This window comes from Megalopta genalis, chromosome 11 (genome assembly GCF_051020955.1).
Source record: "Megalopta genalis isolate 19385.01 chromosome 11, iyMegGena1_principal, whole genome shotgun sequence".
Lineage (NCBI taxonomy): Eukaryota > Metazoa > Arthropoda > Insecta > Hymenoptera > Halictidae > Megalopta > Megalopta genalis.
The window spans coordinates 5,831,020-5,856,306 of record NC_135023.1 but is presented as its reverse complement, the minus strand read 5'-3'; the positions used below and the strand labels follow the sequence as shown (position 1 = coordinate 5,856,306).

At 47.4% G+C, this 25,287-nt stretch overlaps 2 protein-coding genes across 2 annotated transcripts in view; both read left to right on the top strand.

The window, feature by feature from the left end:
- LOC117226361 (uncharacterized) overlaps positions 1 to 8,848 on the top strand; it is a 34,781-nt gene extending 25,933 nt beyond the window's left edge. The window contains exon 3 of the mRNA XM_033480603.2: positions 5,786 to 8,848. Within this exon, the coding sequence (XP_033336494.2) occupies positions 5,786 to 6,393 (608 nt within the window). The 3' untranslated portion in view covers positions 6,394 to 8,848. The remainder of the gene's footprint in view (positions 1 to 5,785) is intronic.
- Positions 8,849 to 16,875: 8,027 nt separating this feature from the next.
- Positions 16,876 to 24,742, top strand: LOC143260276 (uncharacterized). Its single transcript, XM_076525251.1, has 2 exons — positions 16,876 to 17,463; positions 22,679 to 24,742. The coding sequence occupies exon 2, from the start codon at positions 22,679 to 22,681 to the stop codon at positions 22,907 to 22,909; it is 231 nt and encodes a 76-aa protein (XP_076381366.1). The 5' UTR covers positions 16,876 to 17,463; the 3' UTR covers positions 22,910 to 24,742.
- Positions 24,743 to 25,287: the final 545 nt, after the last annotated feature.

The following is a 25,287-nucleotide window of genomic DNA, read 5'->3' as shown; positions in this document are numbered from 1 at the left end:
CCGGCTAATTCGCCCTTTATCGAAGCAAGAAACTGAAATGAAACTTCTGCTTCCGATGGAACTGTACTTCATCTTTCATTCCGGGGACGTTCACGGCACCCACGCGTTTCGCGAATTGCGTTAGCCTTCGCGAGAAGGGTGTATGACGCGCGGGGAATCTTCTAGCGCCGAGAAGACGGTCTTCGGAATTTATCTGTCCTCGAGATCTTCTCGACGCTCGTTATTTTTCTATCAACGTAGCCGACAAATCGTAACGGCCGCGGATCATTTGCGATCGATATCGAACTTCGCATAATTACTTTTTCTTTAATTTCTCCATTCTATTGGAACGACAACGTCTCAGTTGTTGAAGACATCGTGCTTTGCAAGATTCTTCTAGGATGAACTTTCCACAATTTGTAACTTCCGTACAAAAATCCTGCCGTTTTAATTGGAAACGATGTTCCTAAGATAATCAAAATTTTCGGCTTCAATCGGATTGAAAAACTCATGGTCGACGAAGGGACGGTCCCGTCGTTGATCGTGCATGCGAAATTAGGTCGTTGCCATTTAGAGGAGCGATCGTCGCGATTCCCAGGAGAGCGGAATCGAGAGAAGGGCTAGGGGATGAGAATGGGCGCCACCCTTCCCGATGAAAAGAAACGTTTCCTGGGATTTCTGCGCATCCCACGAAGGGCATGCAAACACCGGAGGCGAGAAGGGGATCGGAGGACGAGAGGATGTTCCCGTGAAAGCAACCAAATTCCCCATATTCCACGGGAAAATTCGATTATCCGTGTTTCCGCGGACAAAGGACCCCGTTTAAGCAAACCTTTCTCGCGCGGCGACCGCACGTGCACACGTATGTGCATGTGCACGCGATTCCGTTGTTATTTAGGCAGCGGGAATTACGTTTAGGGACAACTTGGCAGTCCCGTGAGTTCTGTATAAATAAGTTTTATGACAAGAACGCCCGGCCAGAAGGTGCTCTAGCGACGATCCGCGGTGATGCCTGTCGAACAGAAATAGATCGAGCGACTGTGATCTCATCCCGCGATCGTAAACTCTTTCGGATTGAATCGTCGATCCTGTTGCTGGACCACCGCAAGTGCTATTGTCCGTGCTGGTATTATTAGGCGAGTCGAAACTGCGATCGAAATTGTGTAGTTCTTGTTGATCGTCGAATAAATTGCTTTACTGACAATGATTTCGTTACGCGATGATCCATCGTGATTTGCTAATTTTTTGAAAAATATGGAAACGAATCGGTCTCGTCTGTGCAACACTCTTAATCCTTTAAGAGACCACGATTAATAGCTGTAGATCTTAGATTTTAGGCGATCGTGGAATATTGGGAATGAGTTATTTCGACCGGTTCTACCGTTAATTAATTGCTGGCAGAGTGTCGTGGATGTTAACGGAATGAGTGTTGTAACGGCGCTAAAGATAGGGGGATGCAGGAGAAAGAGAAATGGCGGAATCAGAAAGAAACATGGTGGAGGATAAAGAACGATGCGCGAGACAGGTGTAATACACTGGGGCAAGATAAGTGCGGGGAGAAACAAATGTAGGAAGAAACGTCGAGTTCATTGGGAGAAGTTGCCAGCGAATTTAATTGGGAACTCCATTCGAGATTGCTGCAGTTAAATAGCGGAGGCAATTACTTCGGCTCTGAGAAATGAGATCCTAGCACAATGAGACAGCCTCTCTCGCTCTGGCGCGAAGAGTAATAGAAAAATATAAACGCCGCACGGTCTTTGCAAAATCAATATTGTTTTCAGTTCCTAGAATATACCCTTTCTACGTATGTACGTATATCGCTAATTAAATCACCGAGAGACGTTTTCAGCCAGTTTGCCGGCCGGAGCGCCAATGTTTCGAGTCGATCAACGTTTTAATTGTCGCAAGGGGATGCTCGAGGGTTCAAGGTGTACCGCGAGAGATCGTTTCCGGACGGTGGCCGTGGGACACCCTTCAAGCCCTTTAAATCGTTGACTAACCTAACCCAATCCGGCCTCGGCCCGTCTCGGAGCCCATAGAAAAGGAGACATTTAAATCTGGGTATCCCTGTGGGAACGTCCGGCGTCCACGTCCTGGGGGGTTGTCCTCCGGGGTGGGGGGGATGAAAAACAATGAACTCGTTTCGGACTGGTCTCGAGTCCCGAGTCCCGACTCTCCTCTGGTGTCGACGGACGACGGGATAAAGAAAAAAGGGGCGCCTAATGTACAAAGCCTCTGAAAAAATGGTCTATCGTGAAAAAGTCGTCTGCTCCGCGAGGGGGATAAGGTACCGAGGTATTCGACCGTTTCCTGGTGGTTTCTGGCCGACGGAGATCGCAATCGGGACTCGTTTGCCCCTTTGATAGTGAAATTAGGCGATCCCCTCTTGCTATGATATTCGAGACGCGCAAGAGAACGATTTCTACCTAGTCCGACAGGGTCTTTGACAATTTAATCTTGATTCTATTTGAAAATTAAACAACTGCGGGACTGTACATATATTTTGTCGATATTGTACTTTTATAAATCGTTGAGAAAACGTCTATCGTTCGTTCGAAATTGCAATAAGCGAAGCATCGGTGTTTCGATACTTCAGGATTTCCCTCTTCCTCCGAGATATCGGAAGGCATGTTGCAGCCCGCGCAAAATAACATTTTGCATATTTTACCAAATTTGTAATTCCGTAGATCGTGCTCCTTCTTGTTCATGTAAGACTGTACCGAGCGAACGAACGATTTCCTTCTCCCCCGGAAATATTGGAAAGACATTTCGGGCTCGGCCGAGCCATTTGTTCGCGGCGTTTTCTCGAGAGAACCCGGCGGTATTCGAATCGCTACAAACGCCATTTCCGCGGCCAAATGGAAGATTTAACTTCTCCGAAGACACCTCCCTCGTCCTGCCATTTATCAAACGCGGTATCCTTCATCGCCCAGGTAAATACTATATACATCCGCACAAACAGCATTTCCATAAGCGGACGCAAATTCTGTTTCCCAACTACTATCCAGCCCAACAGCGGCGCGTCGTTACATAATTCATAACAAGAGCAGTCTCTTCCACGTTCAATCTCCCCTCGCACCGCTGCTCCCCCCTCCGACCAAAAAATAATGGCTTCGAGCTTGCTGAAAGTTCGCCCAAGATTCCCTCCCTCTGTTTCCACGGTTCTAGTCAATTTCGGGCCAACTCTGTGCTCCGCTCCGCTCCGCTCCGTTCCAATAACTGTCGAGACAAGTATGAAAGACTGACGCACCTCCAATTGATGGGACTTCTTGGTTTTGCTTCTCAGAAGTTTGGCCACGGCTTCCGCGAAGCGGCAAATTAACTTGGTCTTCTTCTCCGATTAAATCTTCATTCAATTAAGTCCGCGTTCCTTCGCGTCATCTGTCTTCGATGCAAAACCAACAGGTTTTGATTAATCGACTTTCCGGTTGCTCGGATATTGATGGGCTTCCGACGACCATTTGTTAATTCATTGATTAAGTCGTTATTGGGCCGGAGAGCGACAGCTTCTTCTTTTTGTTCTTCCCCAGGGATGGTAAATCATGGGCTGATCGAACTGTTCCCTCTTCGAGGATATCCATCATGTTCCCACGAACAGGTACGAGCAAAGTAGCCCAGCTCGGCGACCCTTGAAGCACTCTCCCAGCCCCGAGAAGACTTAATTTCCTGGAGTCAGCAGTCCCTTCGGATCTCCGCAGTCGCTACAAATTTCGTACGATGTTCCCATCGATTCCTGAAATATTGCCCCATAAAGAATCACTTAATTGAACGTCCCAGATATTATCTACGACGTTCCCAGGTAAACTTCGGCAACTCTCTCGCCTCCTGTGTCCCAGTTCTCACACTTTCAGGGATGTTCGACATCCTGCAGAACTTCTGACCTTCGAGTCCGTCGAACTTTCCTCGGACATTCGAAACATTCCGTGAATCGTTAGCGTTCATTCAGAAAAGCATATGATTTTTACTTCGTTCCCAGTTTTCACACGCTCCGAGTTCGGAACGCTGCAGTTTCGAGGCAAGTCACTTTCTCCGCGTGGAAAAAATATGCCCGTGTCCTTCGAAGATTGTAAAATATATCCTGAAAATTTCAAATCGATGTCTCTATTGGTTCCGCTTGAAAAAATTCCCACAGATATCGTTTTCTATGCGGATCTGCTCAGCTAATTTTGAACACATGTTTCTTACGCAATTCTCAATGTTCGAACGACTGTAAGTTTCAACAAGATCGCAATTTTCGCATTAAAAAATGATGTTCCTATTCTTCAAAGAATAGAATCCGAAAATTTCAAGTCGACGCTTCCACGACTTTCTTCCACAAAAATGCCTACATCGTTGTTTAATTAAAAACGTGTCTCCAAAAACGCTCTCAACGTTCGAGCCCCTATAATTTCGAACGAGATCGCGATATCCGCATAAAAAGAGCAATGGTTATATCTTAGAAAGCCGGTCAGAAGGGCCCCCCAGATTTTGGAATCGATAGGTCGACGAGAGTATCGTTGGAAAAAATTCCCAAAGGTATCGGTTGCAACCCCTCGACTGGACGTGGAACATCGCTCCACAAAGTGCCGTTTAATTGAACACCCCCCGCGCTGGCATAATCCTCGCGGTTCCCATGAACAGGTAAGCTACTGGCCGTACCTGCCGCGCGACCCCTTCGTCCATGGTTCTCACAGGGGAGGAAAGCGTGCGTATCCACCGGCAGACGGCCGCCGAGGACGAGAGAGAGAGAGAGGCTCGTGCGAAATTCGATGATTCGCAGGACGGATGATGGGGTGGGTAGCGACAGGTAGTTCCCATGGGAGGCTGTCGGCCAGGGATTCCCACAGGAGCGAGCGCGAAACCGGGCCACCGAGTCGAAACCAAATTCCGGTCCCGGCCGCTCTCGTCGCGACCATTCTTTTTTCATTCCCGCTTTATCGCGAGCACAGAGGAATCGGGTTCGTCATCTTTTCACGCGATCTGGTTCCCTCTTTTTCGCCATTCTACGCCGTGTCTCTCGTTGTTCTTCGAGCCGGCTATGTGACTCGTCAGGGTACTCTTCGCAGTCCTCCTCGGGGTGCCCGTCCGCCAGAAATTCATGACGCGATCGTGCACCGTTCGCTCCCGCAAAAGTCGACTGGTTCTCTCCGCGAATCGTATCTGGAACGAGTCACGCTCCCGCCGGAGATTAATGGCGACCCTCGCGACACCGGGGCGCGATTTATGACGTTTTATTTAACAAATTACGTCCCGGTGTCGGGGTTGCTGGACTTCGAGGCGGCTTCAACCTACGACACCTTCCGTTCTCGCACGGACCACGCGATTTACGATAGCTTCGGTATCGTCATTTTTCAAATAACAGCATCCGCGCGTCGCTCAAGGTAGCACGATCAGGAATGCAGTCCCCGCCGCGCGCGCTTCGTTAAGATCTTGTGAAATTATTAAACCCGACAGGCAGGTGCGACGAGCTTGGCTCGTTTAAAAAATTAAAAGGAGCATCGTTCTTGTATTCCTTTCGCCTCCGCGCCTCGCGAGCCACTTTGCGCAACATTTTCCATTGTTTTTGCCCGGTTAAGCTTCGAGTCCCAAAACATCCTCGACAAAGGCGACCGCTCGACCTGATTATCCGTCGAACAAGACAGTCGATCGACCCCGGGCGATAACCGATCGACATCCCGACACGGAATCCATTTCATCCATTAAACTGTCTCAAAGGAAACGAAAGAGAGAGAGAGAGAGAGAGAGAGACAGAAGGAATCCCTTGATCGCAATTAAGCTCGCTTACCGTTATCGGACACAATCGGCATACACAAATTGGTTTGCGCAGATGCTGCGGAGAGGTTGCTGACGCTGTTGGGCGTGGACGAGGAGTACGAGGACCTGTTGTCTTCCTCGGAGGACGAGGGAGTGGAGCTGGACGAGCTGGAGGACGACGAGGAGGAGCTGGAGAACACGAGGCTGCTGCATCAGCTGGCGGCATCTCTGGCAGCGGAGCTGAAGCAGTCCCATCAGAAGCAGAACTCCTCGTCGAGGCTGTCGAGGAGTCCTCGCGACAGGGACCGGATGGACCTGGAGTCCAGCTACCTGGATCACGACTGCCTGGACGAACAGGACGCCGAGGAGACGTCCTATCACGAAGAGATCCCGGAGAAGTGGCAGTGCTCCTCGAGTTCCCGGGGCAAACAGGGTCGATTCATGGAGTCGCTGGAGCGTCTGGACCGTCGTCTGAGGATGGAGGACGATCTGGAGGACGATTCCAGGAGCCAGGAGCAGGTCCCGCCGTCCTGGGGAGCCGGCTGGGACGCCTGCGCCTCCGAAGCTCTGAGATACCTCGTCGAGGACGAAGGTCTGCCGCCCCATCATCCCACGGTCCTCGCCATGAAGGACCATCTGGAGATGCAGAGGGGACGCGCTTTCGCTCAGTACACCGCGTAAACACCATCGATCTACGATCCCATCGGTATTTTTTTAGCCAGCCTCGCCTGGCCCCGTAGATCGGCCCGACCGCTTCTAGACGGAGGATAACTATCGAGACCTCCGGGCAGCCTGATCTTGGCTACTTTGTGCCACCTGTTACGGTGTTTTCCGAGAGAGTGCGAACTTGGGACATTTCTGTTCAAATGGTTGGAGCCTTCGATGATCGGTTCGCCACGGTCGTGGATTAAAGATTATTCGTCATTTCGTTTGTCGTAGATCCAGAAAGTCTGCAGTCGATTCTCTTGATTTTGAAATCTCCGTTGTCTTTTTCTATTTAACAGAGACATAGCTTTACGCGATAGTGAACTCCCCTCTCCAAATGATTGCTAGCTCCGTTGTCCCTTCCAGAAGCGCCTATAGAGCCTCTAGAAATTCTTCTAGACGAGCTAAGAGAACAATTGGATCGCTTCTGTTCTCGTCGCGCGAATCTTTCTATCGTTTTTCTACCTAAAAATCAATTTTGCGACGAGGGACGATGACGCAGAGGTAGCAGCAGGGTTCGCTGCTGAAGTAAATCGTTTCGTACTAGATCCGTCGAATGTTAAAAGCTCCCTGGACCCTGTGATTCTTCGGGATCCGAGCACTAAATGGAGGACGAGCTCAGCTTCCAATGGCGGATCAGGCTCGGACGATTTCCGTTCGTCCGCCGAATCAACCTCCTTCCACCACCGTTTTGTTTCCCCCCAACAAAGCGAGCCGCCTTTTCATTGTTCTCCCATGAGCGCGATGCGTTTCATCGTGTTCTCCCTTCTTCGTTCCCTCTTCCCCCATTTCATTTCTTTTAACGTCCACTTTATGTATCGTCGTTAGCGCTATCAATAATCGTCGTCGCTACAATTAGCATTATCGTTCTTCTCTTTATTATTCATTATTTATTTTTACAATTATCGTGATAGGATTAAGGGATCCCGCGGATCGATTCTCGTGTCTCGCACTCGCACTCGCTCTCGATCCATTCGACGTGTTAGATTCGGGGAACGAACGTCGATGGAAACGATGGAAACGCGGATGGTTCATACGCTGGATCGATATGAACGCGGGGGTGGGCTCCACCTCCGGCTAAATTAATTTCCACGAGGGTTGTAGATCGCGAAAAGTACGTGTATCTTCGGCAATTTGCAGAAACGATTCAAAACGTCTCGAATGTGTATATTATTTTCAATTGGTCTCCATGGAAACTGTACTTTCCCACCCGGTATTCCGAGACTTTGTCAAATCCCGACCTTCCAACCCCTGAGTAGGAAGAATTTTCCCGGCGTTTCGACCCTTTCGGTTGCATTCTTTTTATTCGGAGAAACAGAGAGAGAGAGGGAGAGAGGGGAATTAGTTTCGATCGATTCAGAAAAAGGTGTTCACCGTTTCGAGAATAGTGGTTGAAACGCTGGCACGCTGAAAGCAGGATTAAAGACACCCCTAGGAGAAATTCGTAGACTATTTTATCATAAGTGCGTGAGAGAGCTGGGCGCCGGAAGAAAATTATGCATTTAATTGCTGGAACCTTGCGCCGCGTTATGCTTGCGCCGAAATTACATTTTCCACCCTCCAGTCAACCCTAATTTTGATACTGAGCGTTCGGTCGTAAACAAAGTCCGTGCACCTTTATACAGAATCTCAAAAGAATTCGCATTATCCTCTATTCGCCAGGATTTTGAATAAACAAATTCTGTTAAATAACTTGTAAACTCGTTAAGAAAATATTCGAACGAAAATATTGGTCGATCGAAAATAATTTACGCAGTGTTCTTTTAGACAATCGTCGGTCAACTCGGTGGAATATTTAAATTCGAGGTTAAATTAATATTCGATAAATATATCGAACGAATCGCGTAACGCGGCGCAGGGTTCGATCATCGATCGACCGGCGAATAGTATACGAAAAATGAGGATCCAGTGTCGCCGGAGGAACGACGGGAAAGGACTGTTTTAGAGATCGGCGGCGCGTAACGAGAGTTAATTGGCTAATTAGGCGTACGAAGCTAATCGCGAATCGGTAGATCTAGATAAGGAAAAATCGTTTCTGGTACAGGAGCGGTGTTCGACGTCGACATTGGATCGGTCGAGGAAAGCTAGCTGGAGGATAGATCGCCGCGAGTGGTTCTTGGGATCGACGAACGACCTCGATCGCGAATCACTCGCCGTCTAATCAAAGCGAAAACGCATTTTTCTTTCTCTCCGGTAAAGACAATCGATCCCGCGATCGAAGGCGTTCGCGGTCCATCAATCGGGATTCTTGATCCTCTCGGGAATCGTTTCTAAACGATCGACGAACGTCGCACGGGATCGTCTCGATCGGATCGTCCCTTGTACATATGTATGATATATCGTTTTAACTTATACACGACTATTGTTACTTTTACAATAAATCATTGTAGATAACATTGACCAGCAAATAAACGAGCGATAAGTTAATTTACTTTCTGACTTGATCGATCGACCCGCACCGGACATTCCTATTTCTGTAGTCGTTTCATCGAGAAACCTTTCATACGGCACTTTAAATGATTAAAGCTGTTTATTTCGACCCACGTTTTCGAGACGAACGATCGATTTGCTGTTTCGAGGTTCTGCTGTGCTCGTTGGTCCATTTTTCAGATGATCTGGGCCTTCTGCCAACCTACGTACACAGATGGACGGAGCTCTTAGGCTGATCAAAAATCAGGACCGTCGATGGAGGATCAAGGCGATCCGCGTTGCAGCTGTTCTACGATTTTAGGTAAGAATTGTGTCTCCTTCGATTAAACGATACCTCGATATTCGATCTCGATATACAAGTTGTACTACTTATTATAATTGAAATAAATTCGTTGCTCTTTCAAATCATTGAATTAAATCGCACATATTAAACATTGGACAGGAACTCTAGACTATGTATCAAAAGCTAGATAATTGAAGAACTACAATAATTAGATCAAAAGCAGAAATAATCTAACGATGAATTTGTTATTTCAAGGTGAGCACGATGCCAACAGTTGAACGTTCCATTAAAAGAATTTGTCAGAACTGTGCTTCTGTTAGAATCGCAGAAAATCCAACGGCCCGGTCACGGCGATACCTCGGTTCCCCTAAATCTTCGAGTTCCCCATTGAAAACCTTCTCGAGATCGATCATCGGTCTCGATTCCAAGGATCGAAGAAGCAGCACGAGCCTATATGGTCGTCGAAGGGATCGTTTTCCCCGTTATTCGTGCGGCTCAGCTGCGCGCAGGTTGACATACGCCTCTCCTAGGCGTCTCCTACGCGGGTTCTATCGTGATCGAGGGTCTAGGATCGGGAAAAGACCGATGCCGGGCCTATCCGGCACGCGACCAGCTTCGAAGGGATCCTATGGGCAGCTTTATCGGGCGGCATGCGGCAGCTTGCCTCGGGGATCTCTACGCCAATGGGGCATCTGGTGTCGGCTCGTAGCACATGCCACGCATCTGCTCCGTCGAGGTACTTTTGTTGTCTTCGACGTTCGTCCGGCGAAAATAAGTCGAGGCTGCTGTTACCAAGGGAATCTACGCGCTTTCGTTAGCCGCCGCCACGCCGACGATCGTTGCCGACGATCTATCCCGATGCCCGGTCCCGGGCACAAGTAATTACCGATCACTTTGTCGGTAGTCGGTCGTTGGTCGCCGCTCGATGCTAATCTGTTCGAGTTCTTCGTGGATAGATCGAACGATCGGCAATCGCCGATCCATCGGCGCCCTTTTCTTCTAGGGGATGAAGGACGCTGTGGCATCTGCGGGCTGCTGTGCCAGAATCCACCACAGTTTTACACTCTACAATGTGCGCCGATGAGCGAGCCTCTTAATTTTTGGAGCTTTAAGTACTTTTTTTAAGTATGTCTTTTGATCAACGCTAGATTTAGGGAGCTTCGAAAGCAGCTGTTTTATGTTAAGGTTATAAAAGTAACGATGACATTCTGACTTTTAACAAGTGTTATTCTAACATTTGCCATAAGTAATGCAACGAACAAGTAACTCGTAAATGTGTCTTTACAAACTAATAGTTCTCTAGGCGAGCAAAGTATGCTAAATATAGACCTTGTTCGTTTCACTTACGCGGAAATCAGAATCCACGGTATATATTAATTCTCCTTCCTGTTCTAGTCGCGCGGTCTTCCCTTTTTATCGGATAAAGAAACGGTAACGCAAGCGGTCGAGAGACGCAAAGATTTATGCTCCGATTTGAATTTGTCTCGTTGATGTCTCGAAACGCAACCTGGCCAGCGGATTTCATCATCGACTACTCCGTTAATCCCGAACGCGGCCGGATCTCTAATCATCCCCGGAACATCCTGCCGGGTGTTTCGACGCCAGCTTTTTTTGCCGGGCCCCGAAATCGTTTCGATTTTTTCGGAGGCAGCACCGTTGTTGCGGGCCCCCGACCGTTGGTGGGGGTTGAAGGGGAGGGAACAGCTGTTCCCGAAACCGTCAGGTGGTATCCCGATGCTCGTCAGCTGCGGGGGTGAGAATACGAAAAAAGGGTTGAGCGCAGGAGATCGTTGCACGCGCGACCGAATTCCCCGGGCCCGGTCGATCGGAAAAATCGAGACACCAATATTCCTGGGACCGAAATTCCGTCAGGGTTCCATGGGATCCCCGTAACCGCCGCCGAGGAACGCTATAGCGGCGCGTGGACGATTTTTGGGGCGTTCCTCGAGGTTAATCGAATTTTTCTGGCCGACTGGAAAAATTCGTCCGGACTTGAGAGAATGCGGCCGGTTGCAACATGGACAAACATCTCGAAGATTCCATCGCGAGATTAAAGTATTATTATTATAACATGTCCGATTAATAGGACATTTCTGTCCTGTTACGAATCGTCCAGCTTCGTCGCAAGAGAACGCGAGAACGCGAAAAGACCGTCCGAAAAAATGGAATTCGATGGACGCGAAACCACGAACGAGGCCCGCCAAAGACCGCGCTCCGTAATAACGCGGAGACTCGTTCCAGGCGAAAGAAAGTTCTCCGTCGAAGTTTTCGCATCGCTCCATTTTCCAGAAAACATGGCGGAAGTTCGAAGGGAACTTCCTGTCGAGCAAGTTCGCGGAACTCCCGGCCCGCGTCGCGCCGCGCCGCACCGAGTAAATTATTCCCCTCTACGGAAACTGAAGTATCAATCTCGAGCGTTCGCTATTGAACCGTCAACATCCATTTTAACTCGCAACAAAGTTAGAATCAACAGCCGAACGATTCCCGGACAGCAGCCGGGAAAAGTTGATCAGTATGCAGCCCGCGAATTCGGCTCCCTTCGCGGAACGGTGGCCCGATCCGCCGAATGAAAAGGGAGCAAGAAAGTTGCCGATGCTGCAACCGATTCGATCGGGGGGGCTTCGCTTTGCCTAATTAATTCGGCTCCCGGTCTCGGGAGCCGCGACAGTTTTTCGGGATCGGTTCGTCGTCACGCCACGCCGGGTGTCGTCGAAACCCGGGATGAATAGAACGGAGCGTCGCGAGCGGTATAGGGCGACCGGTTTTCTTCGATCCGACTTTCCTGTCGAATCTTCTTATCGGTACCTGTCCCGACGATTTATTCTCCTGCAACCTTTATCGCCGTGTATCGGCGGGGCCGATTCGCTGTCCAAAGAAATTGAAAGAAACTGGTTTCCGTGGAATTTGAAGTTGAAGGGTCCTCGGCGAGCTAACGGAAACCGACCGGTGGTGGTTGCTGACGATGAATAAAGCATTCAACTTCCTCCGGCAGAGCCGGGTTACTCTTCAATTGATCTTCCTGCTACCGATTTTTGCAGCACAGATCACGTACACCCGTAGTATTATACTTTTCTCGAACGACGTCCTGTCACTGACCCGCAGATGTTTGTACTACTTTGCAATTTTATTCGCGACGTTGTCGCATTCCGTTCATGAAGCAACACGATTTCACGAGGCAGCTGTTATTTCAACTTCTATCCGTCGACGATGTCGGCGAATTTATCCGCTGCTCGCGGTTTGGTTTCTCTAGATTTCAATTTTAGAGGGCCGCGGTACAGCGAATGCGAAAAGAAATTATAAAATAGAGTGGACGGAGTCTATCGACGAACTGTGCCTTCTATGTTGCCACGGCAGGCCCTTTGTTCCGAATTTGGCTCCCTTCTATCGAAGGCCCGACAACTGTGCAGCCAAGGTGTTCAGCACGAGCCTGTCCCTAATCAAGGATCAGTGTTTCCTGGCAGATGTTTCTGATTTTCCGAAACGAAGCCCCCCCTCACCCCTCTCTGACCTCTCAATATCAGCTTTCTCCTCTCCGTTATCTCGTCCTAAAATCGTCTACCCAAAAATGTCTAGAAACATCGTCCCGTTAAAAAAGTCCTCTCCACAATTTACCAAACGATTCTCCGAACATTCCGAAATAAATCTCCATTGTCTAAATTGTTATCGATATCTTCGGATTCGCGAGCATATATTCATTTCTTGCGCGTTCGTTCGAATCTTTTGTTACGGCAGAAAATGAAGTGGAGATTCGATACAGCGATTAGTTGCTGGACTTTAATCGAGAAGTAATTCAGAAACGCGACCGCCGAAGTGAAAAGGTGGCTCATGCTCCGCGGCCATGGCCGGTAAAAGCCGGCAGATGTATACTTCCGGCAGCTGTAAGAGCGGTGTCGTGTGCCTTTATGCTGCACGCGCCGATTGGCCATTAAAGAATAGACGCAGCTGGGGGATTCGATGATTTCCAGCGAAATCAATTTCCGACCTGGCCGATCGATACGCGAGAAAAATCGATACCGAGTCCTGGAATTTTTCTATTGCGCTTTTAAAAATTGTTCTCGATCGATCAGCGTTTGCAACTTTTTTTTACCGTTCCGAGCACAAAGCGAGAGTTCCTAAAATAATTTTGTCTGTTGTTCGATGCTAAATGGTTTAATAAAGTTTGCACGCGAACGGACGGGCGTCGAGCGTTGAAAAATTCATGCGATACAGTTTCGTGTACGCGAGCAGCGATACGCAGTTTTTATCACGGCGGAACACCGACCGTCGAACTTGCGCGACCGTGTGTGCACGTGTTTTTTTATTTATTGAATGCCTTGCAACTCGTTGCACATGTTGGAACCATCTGTCGCCGGCACGAAACTTTTCACTTTCGTAGTTACGGCCGCGAGACTTTTATTGTCCGCGTACACGTCGCTGTTTCTGTCTCAACGATTTTTATGCCGGCCAACTTTTTCCCCTCCCGTTTCCCTTCGCCCGCGAAAATGGACTTTCGAGTTTCCTCGCTGATGGACGAATAATGTTGCCGCGCAACGATTTTCTGCTTCAACATGTTGCTGGATGCCGAAAACAATCCGGCAACATTCAGCCGTTCGACGATCGTTCATCTGATTTCGTTAACGTAAGATCGTGACCGATTTAAAAAATTCCGACGTTCCATTTCGGATGAAATACGTTCCATGAGACGATTATGTATCGCGTTCGTTATCAGCTTCGAGCATAACGACACGACTTTTGCATTACTTGCGAAGAACGTCGAATTACAGTAATGTCTCTAATTGACACTCGGATTGTCCACAAAAATTTTGGAAGAGGAGATACGATTGTTCGAGCCTTGCGGCTCGTTTTTTATGGTTATCGATTGTCAACAACTACAACGCTCGAATAATCGTATTTCCTCTTCCCAAATTGTCCATTTTAGTGGACAATCTGAGCGTCAATTGGGGAGACATCACTGTAATTCTCTCGATATTAATATTTAAAATTATGACAGACGACACTTAGAAAATTCACAGCTATTCTTTGACAACCTTTTTGTCGCGTTTTATAAGAGATGCGTCTAACGCAACTAATAGAGTAAATGTAACTATGAAAGAGTTGCGATACTGTAAATAATAAATAAATGCAATCCAAGAGGAATATATATAGAATAATTTGAAGAACACATTCATGTGTGAATATTTTTCTTCGTTCGTCGTTATAGCGTGATACTTTAGTGCGACTGTTAGCAATGTAGATACTACGCACGTAGGTAAACGAAGCAGAATTGATTCGAACGATTAGGGGAGGTGATCCTCGGAAGATCCGGGCGTATTGTGCGCGGCAACAACCTTGTCCCTGTCCAAACTATTCCACGCCGTAATTCGAGCGATTCTATCTCTTGTCTGCATCGACGTGCCACAATTCTCGGACGTGGCAATTCAGCCAATTTACTCGATTCCTTCGACGTTCCACAATGGGTCGCCAGGAGACCCCATCGCGGCCTCGATGGACGATGGAATGCAGACAGTTCCAGGCTCGTGGGGCCTATTTTCGCTTCCACTCTCTAATCTTGCAAATAATATCCTAAAACCTCCGAACGAAATGCCAGCACTCCTATAAAATCCGCATTACATTCGAGAATTTATAAATTGATACAGCCCCATTCGACAAAATAAATAATTCACATCTTTGCGCGATGTGTTACGAATAGACCGTGGATTTTTATGCGAAATAAAAATTGTCCGCATCGATTGAAAGCGATAGAAACTAATTAGCAAATTCATTTCTTCTTTAGGTGTTCTAAAAGATTAGAAATAATGCATTGACATTGTCGAGTTCTTTTAATCGTTTTACCATTTTAAATCGAGTTTATTCAACCGAGTTACGAAAGATTGATTCTTTCCAGCACGGAACGACTGCTTTCGTCATTATGCTCTTCACGATTTGAAAAATGCGGCACTCTGTTTTCTACAGAGAGAGAGATAGAGCTAAGATAAAACTTTTGTTTATTAAAACAAACGCGCGCACCGTTTCCGTCGTTCTCGCGACTCATCGAGCGAGCAAACTGGCGAAGATCCTTGCCCGGAGGATCCGGGTAAGCTTCCCGAGGAGGATCCTTTCGAGGATGCTGTATCCAGGACTTGCCGGCCGATAGCGAAAAAAGAGAACACCGAGGAGAATAATCGCGAAATCTTCGTACATCCCTAGAAATCTTGTCGCTTTCCTTTCGACACCCGGATTCCATCGTTCCATCCTCCGCTCCATTGTCTTCCACTTTCCCCGAACAGGCTGCATAATAAATATCTCCGGACAGGAATTTCATCGGTCGCGAAACATCGTCGAACGAACGACGTGTGTGACACGATTGATGCGGCTGTTAAGTGTTTCTCTGCCGGGCCTCGTCACTGGGTTAAACCAGATGGCAATTAACGTCGATTTGTCGATAACTCGCTTGCATAACTGCATTCACGTGCGGCTACAATGCAGATGCGGAGACAACAAGCTCCGCAGACACTTTAATTAAAGTCGCCGATATTCAGCACGCCCTGCTAATTAAACTGCCTCTCCTCCTCCTCGTCTCTCTCTCTCTCTCTCTCTCTTTCTCTCTCCCTCTATCTCTGTTGAAGTTGGAACACACCTGGACAACAATCGAGCTGCCTAGAAAGGTAACGCGAGATATTGAAGTTAGGAAAGCTAAATGGCCGGGGCGTACTCGCCGTGTTCTAAGAATTAAATACCAGGGAGGCGCTGCTGCGACCACGGAAATTATTATATTGTCTTTTAAACGTTCTCTCGCCAACAGACGCTCCGCTTATCTGCATAATCCTATTTCCATAAGCTCATCCCCGGCGTGTTAATTCGCGTCATTACATCCGCGAGAAACCCTTTACGTATTCAGGCCTCTTAGCTCTCTTAATACTCCTTCGCTTGTGTCATTGCGTCCAACGACGAGAGCAAAGACCGTTTATCGTCTCTTCGTTCTCGCGAACGTTTTCTTGCCACGCTGTTCGAACCGCGGCGTTCCCGAGCAAATCAAAATAGAAGATCAAATAATGTAATAAGAGATTACGATGTACACCGAGCCCCGTGATATTCCCACAACATTCCGGGCTATCGCAGAAAATTGTCCGGCGATAGGCTCCCGAGCAAAACGCCATAAATGGACGCGACCGACGAGAGCCTCCCGATAATTCGCTTCGCCTGGCTACGTCGCAAGAAATTATGTACATAGAACGGTCTTGAAATCAATAAGTACACTGATCGATGCTTCTAGGAATTTCTAAATAAAACGGGAGCTGCCTTGCACTCTATCGACAACTTTCCGGTACACCTTTGTATCCTGTACTCGCGTAAAGTTTCGAACGAATCTGTACAAATTTCACTAATCTCGATTGTTAGATAATTACACTTTGTATCTAATTGTGTGCACAAACACTTTATTCTTTCCCGCAAACCATACCCAACTAATAAATATTGATCCAACAATGATTCTCGCATCATCGAGTAATTTACCTTAAAATATTGCCGTGTATTTAACGAGTCGAGGCAACGAGTAGTGGAGAAGATTACAGAGCAAAATTCCACGTAACATCGAAAAGAGCGAGACTCTTCGAGCGAGAGAAACAGGAACGAAAATTGCGGAGATTTCGAAAGTGGGAGAAGGAAGGGTTTCGAAAATATGTTAACCCTTTGGAGGAGCGATTCCGAAGGGTCGGAGGATCGCGTGGGGGTCCGCGTGACAGGGTAGGGCAGAGCGAAGGCAGCCGGGTGATCGTTGGAGGTTTAAAAATCGTTGGCACGCGAACAGTGGCCGGAAGCGAACCCTCGGCACGGGGGAGACTACTGTCGAGGGTGCAAACCTGAAAGAGGTGGGTTCCCTAGCCGTGTCTCCCTTCCTCCGTCTCTCCAGCCCGCGGCGCCTCCCTCGCCGAGAATCGGGACTCGGGGCTCGGGGCCCACCGCCGCCGTTTTCCCCCCATATGGCCGGCACATGTGGGTTCCCCCGTGGAGAGGAGGGGGAGCCGAGTTAATCGGGGAAACCAGCTGATGGTCGCCCGTCGCAGTCGCCCGTTTGTTGGCCTTCTTCAGTTACTCTTGGACCGTGCTGTGCTCCGAATCCGCTTTCGCGGCGTTCCATCGATCCAGCTCCGATTTCCACGATACCGTTCTCCACGGTCATCATCGACGTCCTCCTCCTCCTCCTCCTTCTCCTCCTTCTCCGTCGACACCGTGAGAAACGACCTTAACCCGTTGGTTAATTGGATCAGGACCAGGGAACGATCCGAAGAAGGGAGAACGAGGAGGAAGGAGAAGAGAAGAAGAAGAAGAAGAAGAGGACGCTGCTGATCGACGAGGTGGGTTCAATGATCCTATCTTCTGGCGACGGTCTTCGAGATTTACCTCTCCCGCGCTTCGTCCTCGGGATTCTTCGCTCCCCAGCTTCTGTGATTCGGGATTGCTTTATTCTTCGCGGTTCGGGTTTCGGAGGTTGTGGTTCGGTTCTGTCAAGGGTGGTTCGGACTTCGGGGAATGGTTTCGAAAATGTTCGGAGTTCATTGCTGCGCGTCTTCATGGTCTTCGTTCGGCATTTGATAACTCTTCGTGGGCTCTTTTCGCTCGGAATTCAGTATTAGAAAGAAAATTTGTCTTCAAGTTTGTTACGTTATATATGTAATACTCGGCAGGCTCTACAGTTTCTTCATTCGTTAGCAGTTTTATCAACAGTTTGCGACCTAGTTTCACTGTCTAACAGTTTCATGCTAGCTCGCTGATACACTTGAATCGTTCGAACTGGATCCAGTGGCGCGAAAAATGAAAGCTACATTTTCAAGGAAGCGTTTGAGGATTTCTATCGGCGAAATTTCGACTTTGTTTTGTCGCGTTTTAAAGCGTTTCGTCGGAATCCGAAATCAAGTGAAAAATATTGTGTCCGTGGTGCGCGCAAGTCTCTCCGAATCGCAATTAACAAGTTCAATCAGCGGATCGGCGATTGATCAATTGAAACGGAACAACACCGGGGACAGAAAAAACCCGAATCTTTCTCTCTCTCTCTCTCTCTCTCTCTCTCTCTCTATCTCTCGCTCTCACGCTCGCTCGGTAACGAATGGCAATTAGATTTTCAAGTGGAATTCACAGATGGTTAATCAAAAGCTCGCCGGGACGCGAAAAACAAACGCGACTTTCGATCGCGCTCTGGAAGCCGAGGGCCCCGAGGCTTAACATGACAGAGCCAGTAATTGAGTTTCAAAGTTTAATTCGGAGAGCGTTAATCAAAAGCTTCGGGCCGAATAACTTGACGGAATAGGAATTAAACGCGCCGGCGAGCTAATCAAAACGTTGCCGGGGTTGTGCCTGTCTCCGAGATCGACGCTTCCCAAGAAACTCGAATCAAAGATCCACAATTGAAAATCAAAGTTTCACTCGCGTGTACACGTTAAAACTATCGCGGGAAGCTCTCGCTTCCGACGTTCCATCGAGGAGTTGGGAACGGGCTAACTGAATTCGACGGCTGAAACTTGTCCGGCTGGGTAAATTTTTAATAAATTCGAACTAGACGACCGCGCGATAAGAAGATTACGCGTTTAGCTTGTCGCGAGTTAGCCGGCTTATGTATAGAAGCCGTCCAACAAGTTCTAATGAAAACGGATTATCGGCAGAATAATTGAACGCGGAACATAAGAATCTTGGATCTACTCTGTATAGGTGCTTACTGGATCGGATCGTTTAAACTTGGGGTGTAATGGAAACTACATTTCGTTCTCTCTCTCTCTCTCTCTCTCTCTCTCTCTCCCTCACGAGATGTTGGCAACTATAAAGGCGAGCCGCGAAGAATGATATCTTCGTATGCTAGAGCTGACACCTTACAATTCAATCGCGGCGACTGTCCGAGAGATTTTCCTGTAGTTCGTAAATCAAATTACAGTAATGTCTCTCTAATTGACGCTCAGATTGTGCACAAAAATGGACAATTTGGGAAGAGGAGGTACGATTATTCGAGCCTTAATTCTCGTTTTTATAGTTGTTGATAATTCGTAACTATAAAACGAGGCGCAAATTGTCAAAAATCTTCCCAAATTGTCCATTTTTGTGCGCAATCTAAGCGTCAATAAGGGAGACATTACTGTATCTGGAATTTCGTAATACGATAACGTCGCTGGTAATTGGAAGATGATTTCACGATGGAAAGAGCGAGTTTGCAAGAGTTGGAGACAATTGTTGCAATTGCAAGGAATATAGTTCGTACAGCGCGGTTTAAAAGGGCAATAAATTTGAGTAGACGCGTGGGTGGTATTTTATTCTCGGTCGGACGGCCGTCGATCGAGTCGCAATAAAAATTTGCATCGAGCACCGTCGCGCCGCGCCGTCCCGAAACTTCTCGAATAGAAGTTGTCGGCGAGAAGAGAGGGGCAATCTGAAGCCTGCACGTCCGCGAATTTCCGAAGAAGATAAATGTTTATCGTGCCTCTGGAGCGGAAGTGGAAAAAGTTAAAGTGGCCGGGGCGAGTCTGCGGAACTTACCGTTCGGGGGCCTGTGCTTAAACTTCCCTCCCCCCCGAACAGAAAATAGAAGACGGTAACCGGACTTTTTTTCCAGCCATAAAAGTAGCAATTCCTGTATTACGAGCTCGTCAGAATTATTGTTCTCTTTCCTTCCTCGCTGTCGAACGGGGAAGAGGGAGAGAAACTCGGCCAATATTTCCAGCGTAAAACAGGAGATTCCGAAGGACGTGGAAACCATCTAGAAACTACTCTCGTAAAATGCAATTCCCCGGCGAGCCACCCCCGTTCGCCGTTCTCTTCAAATAATTACTTGTTTGAAAACTTCCCCTCGGGGCTGCTATCTTTCGTTTTGCGCGAGGTGGCGCCATCTTGTATTAAAAATCGCGTTCCGCTTTCTTTTTCCGTGCTCCCTCAATTTTCAGAGGGAAGAAACATTGTTATCTCGATGAAACGTGTTCAGCGATGCAAATTCGCTTTTAGTCGAATTTCGTTGAATAAATATGTACCTTTAGGCGAATTTCTAATGTAGCAAGTTAATGTTTATTCTGATTTTTCTGTAATATACGCCACTGTACCAGGAATAATCAAAATTCGCGAGATAATTTCTCGATGAAGGGAGTTAGTTCTGAAAATCTTTTACAAATCGTATTATACTTTCGGTAGGGTTGTTTATTGCACTCTGTTCGTTAGGGGGCGTACATTCGTACAAATTGATATTTTTCAACGTAATTTACATAAAGGGGATTTAAATGGAGATTCATGGCCGCTGTTAAGGGTTTTACGAGGTTCGCCATACAGGAAAAACTTTATTAATCTTTATTAAAGCTTTACGGCTCCGCGACTCTATATGTATGTGGCGTTTCTGCACTGGGCGTAAGTGAAAGATAAATGTAACGTTCTCTCTTGTTTTTTATTATCGAAGCATACGAATAGTATGATTTAACTTTAGCATCGCGATATCCATTTCGGAGGAGAACGTTCTTACCTATAAAAAGAAATACTAAAAACTTTACTGCAAATATCGTAAAGCCAGCCTCCACTTTTTCTACTCTTTACCGGCGCAAGTTAGCGTACCGAATTTATGCTGCGCGAATAAAATAAGGCGCAGAAAATCATTTGCTGCAAAATACATAAAATTCCGATTCCCGGGAAAGGGTTTATCAACCGATTATTTCTCGGGACACGAATCGCTCGAGCCACATGCTATTTTTTCGCTCGTACATTAAAAACGTACGTTTCGAAGAACGAATAAAAACCGAGCGCAGCATGAGAACGCTATCGTAAATAAATCAAACTCTTCTCGTTCGACTCGAACGAGGGAGATTAAATTTATCCTAATACTCGGAACGATAATCGGGATCTTCGCGTTGCTGAAAATTCCGCGAGGTTGTATAATTTTGGGGGATGATCTCCGTGAAAGCCGTGAAACCAGGATAGGTTTTCCAAACGATCGGGCGGGAAGCTGACAATGAATAGAACGGAGACAATGCAGGCGAAGTTTTCGAGTAAATGTAACACACGGAGTCCTGTATTTTGGCCATTGAACCGCGCCGGAGTTGGCCGCGGTTGGCACGGGGGTGAATCTGGCGATGGGGGATGGGAATCCTTAGTAACAGTGTAATGCCGAGTATTGATTTCGGGAGGGGGCTGGCTTTAGGCTTGTGTTACATGTGTATACACGGCGTCCTACAAACATCGGTCGACCGGAGCAAACGTTTCGAGATCGAGGACCGTGATTAAAGCCCGGGCTTTTCCAGCGTGTTGGTCGGACGACGAGGCTCTGCTCGGGGACCGGAATCGGCACTAATTAGCACGATAAGCGGAAAAATAAGGAACGCCGATTGGGATTTGTTTCGTCATTAATTGCGTCCTTGAAACGATCCGGTCCTTTCGCCGCGAGACTTTCGTTCCTCGCCCCCTTTGACGGAGAATAAATGTCGTACGCACGGTGGCGCTTTTGTCATTTGTGTGATTACTTTTTAAGGCTCGTCGCGAGCGGACCGAGGTAATTTGCGGATTTTTCTTGCGCTCCGATCTCGTGATAAACGAGCAATCGTGCGACGTGCATTCTACCTTTAACGTTGCATTTTAAATCGATCGCCGATCGACAGGGGAAATCACAATTTTATAGAACTGACTTTAATTTCAAGATTGAGAGAATTAAAATTGACACCGTTTGACAGATTATCTTAGCACTTTACGGAGCCGTAATCGTCGATTAAAGTTCTCTGCAAGTTCTCACACGCGAGTCTCATTGAAGTTTTTCAATCCGATAGAACGCATTCGAAACCTTTTAGAAATTCTGTACTTTTAGTTGTGAACTTTTCACGAACAATAGGCAGCCACGTCGGGAACAATGGGACTTCGTCTGGTTAAGGGTGGTTGACAGTAAGTAATATCTTGCAGAGCGAATTTTAGCGGAAGCAACGGTTGTAAACTACGGCTTGACGATTCGGAATCCTCTGTTTGACTGGAACGATGCGTGGCTACAGGGCTCAAGAGCTTTTTGTCGAACGGAGAATAAAGGGTTTAGCAAATGGAAGTATCGAGTTTTCGAAGCGGCTTGCTCGGCTAGACCGAGCACTTTTCAAAATAGAATATTCGATCTCTCGTCGTGGCTGCCGGCGTGCAGAGCGTTACAGAAAGCCACGGAAGATTGAATTCTGATCTTTAACGATCGCTGCCAATGGTTTACGAAAATGTTCGCTTGATCTCCCGACGAATCCGGCTACAATCGATTAGCATCAGCGACGAAACGTAAGAGAGAAAGTGCGAAATAAATAGAAAATTACAAGAAGGATTCAATTTTCGTTCAAAGTGCAGAAATTAAAAATTGAGGTTCTCCGATGTAATAAAAATTTAGCTCCGCAAAAAGATACTAAAACGCGAAGGGGAAAATCGAATTCAATTTAAGATTAACCGATCGATAGAAATTATACGAAGCATGTAAAGAACAATTATTTTCTCCAGCTGTAGTAAAAATTTGGTATCGCGCGTTGAGAAGAGAATTATGTTTTCGACTCACCCCGGGTATCGCCGGTTCTGATTGGGTTCCGTGTGATATTTCAGATGATACCGGACACGGAAAGCGTCTGTCAGACTTCGGAAGCTGCGGTCAGGAGCACGGATGTGTATCAGAAGATTAAGAATACGCCGGAAGGGGAAGCGGCCTCGGTGACCGCGTGGAAGCGATATCAGCAACTGGTGGCGATCGTCGAGTCCAGGGGCGGAAAGTTCAACCGGAAGTCGATGATCGAAGCAATCTTTCGCGGAAACGATCTCGTCTACGCGAGCCACTGATCTCACCGATCGGGACCATCGTATCTCGATCTTGCAATCATCTACCAAAGCACAGAGTCCTATTTTTTACGGTGGCGTAGAAACATCCTAGTTTTAAGGCCGATTCGTTATCCCAAAGGTTTCAATTTTGACGAAACGATACATCTTAGACCGTCGCCGCGACGTTTTCCGAGCTGCGGCTGCTTCTGCGAAGACAAACAAGGAACGGCAAGAGATTTTACGGTCTGGTTAGATTCTATATAAACGATCGAGCTTATCGTCTAATTAAGTAAGAGCAAGAGCCGCGCTTATCGAATTTTTTCGAGCCGAGATTTTTACGAGACCCCTGTACACGTAATTTGTTCGACCGAATGAAATTTAAAGGCGCAGCATCCGTTAATTCGCCTGCGACGCGACTTTTAATCATCGGAGGATGTGAGACACGTTCGACTCTCTCACGATGCCCGAATAATTCTGTCGAATGCATAAAATCTATAGTATAAGTTTTATGGGGCTGTCGAAGGCTCGAGGTTTAATAACGAAAAAGAGATTTTCACGACGATTTCTTTACGATCCTCGTTCTCGGCTCTCTCCTCGGTGTCCGCGAAATCAAAAAACACGCAGCATTTACAGACCCTAAAATTTAATAACGGCAATCTCTTCGCAAAAGACGCGCGGCCCTGTTCTGTAAAACGCGAGCCATACCTCCCACGTCAACGACTGTATTAGCGAATAATTTTCTTTTAGTCGATCACCGGACCAAAAAAGCCTGGCGCAACGACGCGACGCCCCGCCGAGCCGAGTCCAGGATCAGCCCGATCCGCAAATAATTTGACAAGGCGCGCGTCTCGGCGACGAGAGCCGGCCGATTGCGAAATCGTCGGCGTTTATCCCGCCGCAGAAAAACCGGCCGATTTTATCCGGGACGAATTATCAGCGTTCATTAACTGCAACGATTCCCGTTTTTGTCGCGCCGCGGCGGACGAGTGCATTCCCGCGTGGATGCACGTTGCGTAACGATGCACCGTGCGTCCGTATGTATATGTATAAATGTGCGTGCGTGCCTGGGCTTGTACGAGTGGATCCCCACGGTTTTTGTCTGGGGGGCGCGTCGAGCCGTTTCTACGCCACTGGCGCGCAATTAGAGAGTTACATACTACTGTTCCGTCTTGAAATAATATTTCGGAGGCGAGCGCGTAACATAATGTCACGGATTTCTCTACGATTAACGATGCCAAACCGTGTATTGCTAGTCAACGCGAGCGTAATAAAACGCGCTGTATAATTTAATTAGGTAATTAAGCGACGATTAGGAGAGGAGGGGTCGCTATCGGAGGGCGTGCGCCATTTAATCTCGTCGAGAACGAATCTCGCTCGTATCCGCCAGGGGGGGAAAAAAACAACGAATACCGATACTCTGTACACGTAATACGTAATAATTGCGGGCTGTCAGCCAATAAGCAGCCTTTACGACCGCCTACGAACACGGCTCCGGTTCACTGAAACTAATTAAGCGACGTTCGAGGCAGTCGATAGAGATTCTAGAGCTGGTACACACCGTCGCTGTGCTCTCTCTTTCTCCTCTCCCTCGTCGCTTTTGCAATCGGTCGATCGTTTATGCCTCGCGCGTTTATAGCGCTCGCATGATTGTCCACGGCCCGATATGAAATTTCATGAAACACGTCGAATTTTTATCCGTCTGCCGAGCTCCGTGCCCCGTCTTTCCGTTTTGCTCGGTTTCTGCGAGATTATATTCGCGCGAGGCCCGCGGTCCGACGATGCTTATTTATACGGAGATATTTTAGTTTAAGAGGATCAATAGCAAGAAATAAAGAGTCTTTTTGCTATACCTAACGAGCGGTGCATTTTGATGGGACCATTTAGGGACTGCGGGATTCGAGTGTGATTCTGGAAAGAAAAAGAGGAGACGTTAATGACACGTTTCAAATCGAGACACCTCGATTGGTCGTTCAAGGGAAGGCAATGAATTTTAAAGGGTCGTTACGTATCGATTTTAGATTGCGTTCACGTGTGGGAATCTTTTCATTTTCGAGACCTTCGATCCAAGTTCGAATATCCCATTTTATGACAGGTTCGATCAGCTTTAAAAGAAACCATTAAAAATACCCTCGTTTTAAAGCGGTTATTTCATATCGATTTTAAAGGATGTTCCCGCGGGATCATTTTTACATTCGAAGGCTCGAATGAAAGCTTGAACATCGCGCTTTAAGATAGATTCATTTTCGTTGAAGCAAACAATTTTAAATCTGGAAGAATCGATGAATCTCGATCGACTGTTCAAAGAACAACTCCCTCGATTATAATGGGTTCTTTCGAATTAATTCTGGAATGTGTTCCCGTGGATATTTTTTAACGTTAGAGTGCTTAAATCGAAGCTT

What these genes read in the sequence shown, in the direction of transcription:
- LOC143260276 (XM_076525251.1), top strand. Translation starts at nt 22,679, where the DNA reads ATGATACCGGACACGGAAAGCGTCTGTCAGACTTCGGAAGCTGCGGTC.